Source organism: Perca flavescens, chromosome 18 (genome assembly GCF_004354835.1).
Source record: "Perca flavescens isolate YP-PL-M2 chromosome 18, PFLA_1.0, whole genome shotgun sequence".
In the NCBI taxonomy this organism is placed as follows: domain Eukaryota; kingdom Metazoa; phylum Chordata; class Actinopteri; order Perciformes; family Percidae; genus Perca; species Perca flavescens.
The window spans coordinates 28570125-28581683 of NC_041348.1; the positions used below are offsets into that span (position 1 = coordinate 28570125).

At 39.3% G+C, this 11559-nt stretch overlaps 1 protein-coding gene across 1 annotated transcript; it reads left to right on the forward strand.

Annotated features, from left to right (window-relative positions):
- Window positions 1-2680: 2680 nt before the first annotated feature.
- On the forward strand, window positions 2681-7812 carry LOC114572958 (cytochrome P450 2K1-like). The gene is made up of 9 exons (XM_028604772.1): window positions 2681-2943; window positions 3785-3947; window positions 4292-4441; window positions 4855-5015; window positions 5172-5351; window positions 6094-6235; window positions 6350-6534; window positions 7186-7327; window positions 7450-7812. The coding sequence occupies exons 1-9, from the start codon at window positions 2737-2739 to the stop codon at window positions 7635-7637; spliced, it is 1518 nt and encodes a 505-aa protein (XP_028460573.1). The 5' UTR covers window positions 2681-2736; the 3' UTR covers window positions 7638-7812.
- The last annotated feature ends 3747 nt before the right edge of the window (window positions 7813-11559 follow it).

Sequence of the window (11559 nt, forward strand, 5' to 3'; positions counted from 1 at the left end):
TGTAAATCAAGTACTGTAAATAATGTAAATATTGAATTTTCACAACACTATCATTTAACATTTCCTTTAAACGGTTTTTAACTAAACAACATGAATTTACTTATTCAAGTGCTATAAACAAACATTTCACAACACCTCTACTTTGAATACCCTTGCTCCAAACCACACTCATTTTCAAACTTGGCCTTTATTTTGATCTCAACTACACACCTGTTAAGTTTCGTGACTACATCTTGCAGGGTCGCAATGCCAACATGGTAACAAAATCTGGATGCAGACATCTGGCAAAGTACAAGTTCCACTTGCGTTTTAACCTTTTCTTTAATTTGTTGATACAGGAACCTCAGCATCAAGGCCAAAAACGCACTATCCAGGATAGTGAAAGTGAGCAGCAAGATCTTGGGGATACAGCAGAGTATGCTATCTGATCTGTTCAACAGACAAGTAGGGAGGAAGGCTGAAGCTAGTGCTGGGCAGTATGACCAAAAATTTGTGTCATGGTATTTTTTAAGATTCTGGCGGTTTCACGTTATGTAATGGTATTTTCTTTCTTTTGCTTGACTGGGTCTTTATATAGGTTTATAATGGCTTATTATACTGTCAGTATTCAGTACTGTCAGAATATAAAAAGAAACGTTTCAATGTCATCATGTTTACTAAAAAAAAAAAGGGTTTGCTTGGCTCCACAACATTATATAACGTTATATGAAGGAAAATGCATGAAACAGTTACAGAATCTAAACAATTTTTTTATTGTGCAAAATACAAAGTAGTAAAATAAACTTAAATTAAATAAATACACATACCAAAACTTTAACATGCTTCCTTTTCAAAACCAAAAAATTGTAAGATTGCTGTTTAAACACTACCTTGACCACAGGTAACGTTAGGTTGTTGTAGAAAAGTGGGCATAGCTCCGCTGTCAGCTGCTTCGGTGTTGTTTGAATAACTTAAAAAATCCTTGCTCTGAACCCGTCTTTCTCGACAGTCTGTAGTGGGACCATTGGTGGATTGTTATTGTGTTCATTATGTTGCTCCGTTGCATGCTTGAGGTGACAGGTCTAGCACGGCCGACCAACGTTAGCGCGACGAGTACATTTAGCACAATTATTTAAAACCCAAAAACCTCCAAAGAACACACACAGCTCCTCATTTTGGCACAAGTTCTTCTGTGTCATCATATTCTACTAGTTCTGCTGCTTTGATTTCAGAACTAGATTCAGTCTATCCTATCCATCTTCACCGTAATGTAACACCAGAGCACTACTGTTTACCCTCACCATGCCTCCAGTCGCACCCATGCGTGTTTAAAAGCGCAACATTGAAAAGGGTCCATCTGAAACAGTGTCGCGCGGCACAGCATAGTGTTCCAAACATTGTGTAATCAAATACACCGGTGTGGCGGTTAGAGGTGTGAATCTTCACTGATCTCCCGATTCGATTACGATTATCATGTCAGCAATTCGATATGTCCATGCATCACGATGCGTCAAATACATTTTTCTAGTAAAGCCATATAGGATATTTAATTCATAGCTTTTCAAGCTTCAAAAACAAAACATTCTGCAGTGCTCTAATACTAAATAAATTGGATACACAAAACTATACAGCACTGAGCACATGGCACTTCCTGAATGTGCAAAACATAACAGAATATGTAAACAGAAATGTTGTTAGGCCTACATTAAATTGTAAACAGAAATAATCGATTATGGCCCGGTTGATTATCGATGCAGCATCGTCCATGTCCACGATTCGATGCATTGATTATTTGATTAATTTCAACACTGCTAGTGGCGGTATATTAAAAATTCATATCATAACGAAAATATACACCGGTATTCGGTGTGAACCATTACACCGCCAGCACTAGCTGAAGCCATACTGTCCGCCAGCGCCCACACCCTTTACTCTGAATTTTAGATTTTGCCTTCTGGCTCTAGGTTCAGATTCCCCACAATTAGAGTAACAGGTACAAGCACTTCCCCACAGCCATTTCACTTGTTAAATCAGGCCTGGGAAGGAGGTAATAACTCCCAATTCACTTGGGCAAAGTGTGTAGTTTACTTAGCAATATGATGGGGTTTGTGTTGGTGATGGTGATGATGGTGATGATGATTAGGATAATGATGATGTCTATGCCACTGATGTAGACAATTTGTGTTATGATGGAAGAGATGTTGATCATGTATTCAATATGCCTGGTCACTTTGAACTTTATTGTGGGTATTTGTATTTTTGTACCTTTGCTGCTTTTTTAGATGTTATTGATGATGAGCTTTGTACACTTGGAAATGTCAAAGTCTGTCACCAGTGAATATTGTTGGTCTTTCAGCCCACTGGTATTCAAGTAACCCCCCCATCTCCTTCAGTATTGTATGACTATGTTGTTTTTCATGTATTGTATAACTTGCTACGTAACCAATTGCCCTCCGGGGACAAAATACAGCTGAAAGTTGAAGTTTAAGAGACTTTAGGTTAATGCTGGACTGGACGTGAGGTTTTTGGAATGAGCAGCAGCATCAGCAGCAGTAGTCAAGAGAGAAGTAGTAGCAAAGGTCAGCAAAGCTTTCATGTGAGTTTCGTGAAGTCACGCCCACAAGGAAGCACCAATCAATGCACAGCAGGAAGTTGGGACAGTTAGTTGTGAAATCCTTGTTAACCAGAACACTCACAAAACTAGAGGCTCAAGGAGGAAACATATTTTCTCAGTTAGGTAGCAACTTCAGACAAATCATGGGGGTATTAGAACTTTTTCTCCAGTCCTCCAGCTCTATTTCTCTGTTGGGGGGTCTGTTGGTCCTGCTACTCGTCTACCTCATCTGCTCCTCCAGCTTCAGCTCCAAGGAAGACAGTAAGGAACCTCCAGGACCAAAACCATTTCCCCTAATCGGGAATCTGCTGCAGCTTGACCTTAAGAGACTCTACAGCACATTACTGAAGGTGAGGAATACATTGCTGATCTTTAAAGTGCCCATATTATGAAAAAAACACTTTTTCTGGGATTTGGGGTGTTCTTTTGTGTCTCTGGTGCTTCCACACACATCCAATCCACACAAAAATCCATCCATGCTGTTTTGAGTGAGATACGGTTTCTGAATGTGTCCTGCCTTCAGTCTCCTAGTGAGCTGTTCAAAATCGGCTCGGACTGTGACGTCACAATGAGCTGGCTAACCACAACCGTTAGCTCGTAGCTAATGCTAGCATGCTACGTCGTTCTCAATAGCAAAGCACTGCTACAACACACACAAGTTCACCATAATCTACAAAAGAACTACTTACATGTGTGCTCTCATTTAGAAGTCTCCCAGCTAATCCTGCCTTGTAACTGACCACAGTTGGTGAAACAGGCTTTTCTTTTATCTTTTTTATTTTTTTATCTGTCTCTAGAGTTAGCTAGCTGAAATTATCTACATCTGAGCTACTGAGCATGTGCGAGTGCAATCAAAGATAGTACAGAAGAAGAAGAAGAAAAGAGGTCTCACTCTGTAGCTAAAACAGAAACCAGGTGAAAAGAGGATCTGCAGTAGTGAGAGAGAGCTGTGCTGTACAACAAAAATATGGTGTTTTTTGAAAATTAAACCATGTAAACCTATTCTGGTACAACCTTAAAATACAGTTATGAACCTGAAAATGAGCATAATATGGGCGCTTTAAGGGGGATTTCTTGTGTGTGTTCTCTCCAGGCAGCCCACTGTTACAACAATTCTTCTATCACATTGCCTTCTTTTTAAAATGTTTGTTTTATAATAAATAATTCATGATGTTATTCCCCTGTTCTTAGCTTTCCAAGACATATGGATCAGTGTTCACTGTATATTTGGGACCCCAAAAAGTGGTGGTCCTGGCTGGGTACAAGACAGTGAAAGAGGCACTTGTCAACTATGCTGAAGAGTTTGGTGAAAGAGATCCAATGTTAATAATGCAAGAATATAATCAAGGACATGGTAAGGAAAGAGCTTTTTAGAAATCATTTTTCTGTTCTGTTTATTTTCCAGTAAATGTTTGTCTTTAAGATTGTTAACTCATCGGCCGTTTTGGTTTTAGGAAACTAAGATTTCTTAAATCTATCAGTCATTTGCATTTTTCATGCTGAATTACTTATTTCCAAGAAGCTTATTATCACATCTCTGGTCAAAACATTTACTCTTTCTTGAGAAACTCTGGTTTTACTGATCTGTCAATTAAAATCGACTAATGGAAAAATAAGAATGTATTTAGTCGAGGACAGCTCTTATTGTCTTTTACCCATTCCAAGTTTTTTAAGTTAAAAAAACAAATTTTATCTCAGGGCTTATATGGGCCAATGGTGATTCGTGGAAAGAGATGAGGCGCTTTGCTTTGACTAACCTGAGAGACTTTGGGATGGGCAAGAAGGCGAGTGAGGACAAAATCATTGAGGAATGTGACCACCTCATTGAAGTGTTTAAGAAATTTAAAGGTAAGTGACTTTTAACCTACTGCATGATGAACAATGTTTAGTCAATCCTCTTTTAATGAAACAATCCAATCACAATTGTTTCATGATTTGTATATTATCATCCACTGGCTTGACCTTTGTGAGTTGACTCTGAAAGCAGTTACAAGTGCTCAGAGATAGTGACAGCCAGGGTTCAGTTCCACAATGTTATCAAGGTTTTATGAGACAAGAATATATACATTTTCTAACAATCGTTCAATTCACTTTGATGATGTGAGAGCTGATTGATAAGAAAGGGGCAACAGGGAAAAGGAGGATTGGTTCAAGGTTGGTTCTGATTTGATGAGAGAGGCTTTGTTCAATTATCACAAAATGGCACACGACATATTTCCAACACTCGTGATTTGGAATTTTTCCTGTTTCCCTTGTTACAGGTGAAGCTTTTGATTCGACCCAACCAATAAACTATGCAGTCTCTAATATTATCTGCTCCATTGTTTATGGCAGCAGATTTGAATATGATGATCCAGAGTTTACATCCCTGGTAGATCAAATAAACAGATATGTTCAACTTGTGGGCTCCCCATCAGTACAGGTGACATTTCATGTTTAGTCAGTTTACACTTTTTTAAGCATTGTGATTTTCAAATACATAAATACAACTGAACTAAATTGAAGAAATTATGGGATTCTTTACTTGCCTGTTAAATAGTTTTTGTACATACTGATGCATCTATATTTTTGTTAACAGTTGTATAACATGTTTCCATGGATCGGTAAATGGTGTGGTGGGAAAAAGGAAATAGAGGCGATATTTGCTGCCAACAAGAAACAGAACTTACAGCTGTTCAGTCATTTGAAAGAGACCCTCAATCCACAGATGTGCAGAGGCTTTGTGGATGCCTTTCTGGTCCGGAAGCAAAATCTGGAGGTTGGGAAACTTATCACTATTAATAATTAAGATATTTATTCCTCACTTTTAACTCTTCTATGTTTTATATTTTCTACCTGTTCTGTTACTTATCCATTTGAGCAAGGGATAGTATTGCTATGTTATCTCTACTGCTTTCTTACTGTTACCATGTTATGGTATTTTAGTTATTTTAGCACTTTGGTCAACTTGGGTTGGATTTAAATTCGCTGTATGAATAGGGATAGGTTTAAAAAAAAAAATTGATTTTCATTTAATCCAATATCGATTCCAAATCCAGTATTGATCTATGTCTGTATTATAAATTCCTAAAAGACCTAAAGTATCCATTGGTACCAACTATGTTAGCTATAGAGTCTGTAGACCTGCACTTTATGGACTTACTGTAGGCCACAAATCGTTTTCAAATGCAGGGAGATTGGGTATTTTCGAAGCAATGAGCATTTGTTTTTGGGATAATGGTCTGTCGGTCCAAAGGCAAATTTTTCAGACTATTGGTGTTTCACAATAATGGTCCATCAGAACAATGGGATCTCCCTGATGCGTAGATGATCAAGGTATGATGTCTCTGTCTATCTACCTTCCCTGGCCAACAGTAGTTATCAGTAAGAAGGAATGGAGGGAAGGGAATGAAAAGAAAGTGCAACCCACACCAGCATCACTACATCACAATCCCTCATTTGTAACAAAGTTTTGGATCAGATTTGACTATATAACTGGACCAATTTATTTTTACCTGCAGGAATCTGGGATTGCTAACAGTTATTTCAACGAACGCAACCTTATGCAGACAGTTTTTAATCTTTTCGGGGCTGGCACTGACACAACAGCAACTACTCTGAGATGGGGACTTCTGTTTATGGCCAAGAATCCAAAAATACAAGGTAAGAAACTTAAAGGCAGGATTGGTAATGTTGAAAAGCTAGCAAGATTTGAAAGTAGCAAATAAGGTTACCAAATCGTCTTCATGAAAAAAAAAAAACCTTTACCTTTCTCAGACCAGGTCCAGGAGGAGGTGAGCAGGGAGATAGGAAGTCGTAAAGTTCAGGTTGAGGACAGGAAGAACCTGCCCTTCACCGACGCTGTCATCCATGAGACACAGAGACTGGCCAACATCGCCCCAATGGCAGTGCCTCACAAAACGAGCCAAGACATCACCTTCCAGGGTCACTTCATTAAGAAGGCAAGACTGAATAAAACACCTAGCAGTGTTTCACCTATAAGGGTACGAGCCTGGTAGGCAGCCAGGCCAATATGAACCACTGCCAGGCCCAATAAACGATATCACGATGATACGATATTATTGCGATTTTAAAAATACTGCGATATTCTGCGATATATTGCAATTCATTACCCTTTTTCCAATTTCATATAATGTCCCCAAAGCAAAACTTTGTCAATATCTTTGTTATTTAAAAAAAAAGTAGCCATCGTTAACTATGCTAAAGCAGCTAACAGAGCTAATAGCATGTAAAAAACTGTGGGATTTGCGAAAAGTCGTTAAAAGACTGAAAGAGATACGAGTGCTTGAGTGAACTAGTGTAGATTTAAATGTAAAGTGGATAATGAGCTGCTGTAATGAAGAATATGACAGAATTAACTGCGTCGAGCTACCCAAGCAAGATGCCATCAGCAAAACATAAGCACTGTCAACCGGAAACGATGCAATACGCCGTTCGAACATGTCCCGTTTGGTCCTTCGTATACAGTAGCTGCACGTTCAGGATACAAAATGTGACAATAATTTAAGATTCCTTTCGGTGCTTTGTGATTTTTTTTATGTAGTTTAAAAATATTATTGCTCATAGAGAATGTTTTTCTGTATTGTCCACAGGGGACCACAGTATTTCCTCTGTTGACATCTGTCCTGTGTGATGAGAGTGAGTGGGAGAGGCCACACAGCTTTTATCCTGCTCACTTCCTGGACAAAGACGGGAAGTTTGTCAAGCGGGACGCCTTCATGCCTTTTTCTGCAGGTTGGTGAATTTATTAAATTCACATATGCAAGTAAATGAACAAGTGGTGGTTATTTAACCATCACTTGTTCATTTACTTGCAGATGAGATGAACATTTTCCTTTGTTCTCTCTCTCTCACAGGTCGCAGGATTTGTCCCGGAGAGAGTCTGGCCAGGACGGAGCTCTTCATCTTCTTCACCACCCTCCTGCAGCACTTTCGTTTCACTCCTCCTCCTGGAGTTTCAGAGGATGAACTGGATCTGACTCCACGTGTGGGCTTCACCCTCAGCCCTTCACCCCATAAACTGTGTGCCGTTTCCTGTATGTGAGCGGTAGGACTTGAAAATGCTAGGGCTGCACGATATTGGAAAAAAACTTTTTCCTGCGATATATATCTATGAAAAAAAGACTACAGACAAATTTTTACAAGATGACAAAAAATAGCCCTTTTTGAAAATAAATCATTCTCCACTACTGTGGTGATTTTGTAGGGGAATGCATCAAAAAATGTGCAAAAAATAATTAACTTTTATGTGAATCATTTTTTTTTTATTTTAAAGGAATACGCCGACTTATTGGGACTTTAGCTTATTCACCGTAACCCCCAGAGTTAGACAAGTCCATACATACCCTTCTCATCTCCGTGCGTGCTGTAACGCTGTCTGACGGCTCCAGCATTAGCTTAGCATAGCACAGATCCTTTAGGTGAATGGTTCCAGTAATCCTACTGCTCCAAATTGTGACAAAAGTGACAAAATAATACCAACATGTTCCTATTTATATGTGTCTCATGTTACGTTGTTTTTTGTACACGCTGTGACTCTACAAATCACAACATGGAAATAGGAACATGTTGGCGTTATTTTGTCACTTATTCGGAGCAGTAGGATTACTGGAACCATTCACCTGCAGGTTCTGTGCTGGCCTGATGCCGCTGGAGCCGTCAGACAGCATTACAGCACACACGGAGATGAGAAGGGTATGTATCGACTTATCTAACTCTGGGGGTTACGGTGAATAAGCTAAATTCCCAACAAGTTGGCGTATTCCTTTAATACTTTACAAACACCAAAGCAAGTAAGCGCTGGGGCTACTCTTTTGAAGTGATTTTGGAGAAGGACATAAGTAGGGCTGCATGATATGACCTGAAATCAAAATCACGATTAGTTGCACTCTACCTCAATAACGATATATGAACAATAATTAATCACCTTGTTCTAAATCCTCTTTTCTGAAGCCAAAATGTTTCCAGGCGACGTACACTGCAGGGTTTTTTTGGGCAAAAGTTGCTCAGTTGACTCAGACTCGGAAACTGTGTTTGAGTTACCCTCCATTATGCTTTCCATGCGGCTGACTGCTCGGGGCGAAGTCACGTGACTACACATGCGGTAGAGTGGTTTAAAAGACAAAGTAGGCCTATCAACAGTAATAAATTCTCAAAATGATCTGCTTGGGAAAAATACGTTGATAACAGCACCAGAATTTCGATATCAATACATTTTCGGTTAAACGTCCAGCCCTAGAAATAAGGTAGTTAAATACAATGGTTGACTCACATGACACCATTGTATTTTTATAATACTATCAATCCAGGCACACGTCAATTATATTAATAATGCATGCATGTTGCTTCCTCTAAATTTCAGGTTGTGGTTGTTGGATAAATTGATCAACATTGATTGTGATTGGTGGTTCGCTGCACATGCAGAGCCTGCGTGTCACAGACTAGCAACACACTCTGTATAAGAACACTTAAATCATTGTAAATTACGTTATATCAGACACACGCTGCTGTTGTAGATAAGTGTTACGTTTCCAGATGCGCGGCTCCAAAACTGTTCCGTTAGTTGGGTCAGACCCCTTGATTCTTTAGGATAACTATATTAGCTTTAGCCTGGCTGGTATAGCAGGTTTCTGGTAACTCCACACTTCAAAATGGCCGGGAGACGTTGTGATAACGTAGCATTAATAGGGCGATTTATTTTGTCTTTGCAGATAACATAAAACATTGACTACTGCATGTTCACTACTCATGGGAAAGGATGTGCATCACTGTGTCTGCGGCAGCTGGCGCTTACGGCACACACGGCAGATCCTCACTTCCTATAACAAATGCCGTCGGACTAACGTTACGTCACATACACACGTTGCCCACATAGCCACCTGTCTTAAAGGGGAAGGGTCAGCCGCTTACAATCATTCAAAAAGAGAACGGCGAAAGATTACTTTTCAATCGAGCAGCAAAAAAGTTTTAGCGTAAACATCGCACGTCCTGCCATGTGACTATCGCGCTGACGCACATCGCGATGTAGACGATGAAACAAAATATCGGGCAGCCCTAACTTCAACTCAGTTCAAAAGAGTAGAAACTATTTTGTACAGCGTTATATTCCATGTAGTGCAACATAATTGATTAATATCAAGAGGAGAAAAAAAAAACACTCTGAGTTGTTTGCACTTCTTTAAACTAATTACGATCATCTTGGATGGGGATAAGCTCCGGGCGCAGAGTCGGCTGCTCTGAAGAGTGGAACTTGTTTGCACCCCACAAATTAAAACGTCCCAGTTAGAGAGTAAATGCAGTAAACGTATTCTTTGTAAATCTTTACAATCATTCCCCGAAAGAACCAAGTAGGCCTGCCTTGTTGCACGATCCATATTTTTCTACTAAACTTGCCATTTTCAGCGTATAGCTTGCTAGCTCAAAGTTTTTTGTTGTTTCCCAAAGAGAACAGAGTTTGAAAATGGCTACACAGATTACAGACGTCTGGCAATTATCCGGGAAATACATTTACAGTACGTTGATCCAGACTATTACGTCAGCAGTTAAACCCTGTTTATGAAAATGTGGCATGAGTGATAAAAGCACACTGCTCTCTGTATCACAAATGGACTACCACCAAGAAGGAATAATAATGAAGTAAAAGCTTCCAAACTATCTTGCATCTTTTCTTTCGTTTAAATTTCAATAGCACAGTACAAAATTACTGCTTACGTGTTACGTGCTAACCTCGGAAAAACTAGTTCCAGGTCCAATGCATATTGCACCAATGAACCGCAAACTGCCCTCAAACTAGATTATTCCATTCCCTTTGGATATTTTAAAGATTTACTATATTTACTACTTTACTGTCAAGATGAATCTTTAACCATTTAACCTTTGTACTGTACTCTTTTTTTTCTGATCCAAATAAAACAAACAATGAGTAAAAGAAGTAGATGTTTAGACCATATCTGAGTCCAAAATCTTGGAGAAGCTAGAGTAGATAATACACAAATAACCCCAAAAGCTTAAAGACAAAACCTGCTAAAGAAGTCCAACTACAATCATTAGATCTTAGAAGTTAGTTTTGATGTGAGTGGTGCCCAAAAATGCTTGGGTGCTGCACATATTTCTAGTTTCAGTGAATTAACTTTTCCCCAGCGAGGAGAAGCATGGCACTGTCCCAGCAGTTTATTTGAGGGCCAAAATTCAAGGTGGAGCAAATATGTGCAGTTTCCATGCATAAACACAAGCTCGTAGCCAGAACACAACAGAACAGATTGAAGGGGAGCGTCTAGACTTTAAACGTGATTGGAAACGTGATCAAATGCAAACACCACTTCATAATAAGAAGTCCACACTGCTGATAATGAGCATGTATTAAGGCAGTGCCTAACAAGCCCTTGTTTTGATACAAAAACACGTTACGAAATTGCTAATCACACTAACAGAAAAAACAAACAAAAAAAAACGCACTCACTGGATGACTGCGTCACATCAGCGCGTGGCAAAAACTGAGTTTACCCACAACTGCCAACTTTTAATCGTTTTGCATACAGCCAGTACGCTAATTTGCATTAAAAAACTACAACAGTCAGCACCGCTGGACTCACCGTTGAAGCCACAAACGACGCGTCTCGGTCGGGATCTCCTGTCGCCTGCAGCTCCAGCTGCGTGTTAACGTTACGTGCATGGATGTACTGTATCTTTTTTCTTGTCTGTTGAATTTACTTTTCCATTAAGCCACCTTCTTATATCCATAATTACCAAACATGCATTACTATTTGTCTAATGCTAGCTCCCAATATTCTCTGGGCCCTACGTTTAACCCCTGACCTCGCGGGTCATCCTTAATCTCACAGTTATGTGCGAGATTTAATGGTTGACCGTATTTCTCTTAAATTAGGATGCTACTTCCACAAATGAAGTACGCCCCAAAAGATGTTTTTTTGTATTTTTATAATCTCAAATGTAAACACAAATGCAAA

Bases quoted from the DNA above. Each gene is read 5' to 3' on its own strand.
- LOC114572958 (XM_028604772.1), top strand. From the start codon at position 2,737: ATGGGGGTATTAGAACTTTTTCTCCAGTCCTCCAGCTCTATTTCTCTG. The intron at 5,352-6,093 runs GTTGGGAAACTT...TTTTACCTGCAG, and splicing joins TCCGGAAGCAAAATCTGGAG to GAATCTGGGATTGCTAACAG. The intron at 6,236-6,349 runs GTAAGAAACTTA...TACCTTTCTCAG, and splicing joins CAAGAATCCAAAAATACAAG to ACCAGGTCCAGGAGGAGGTG.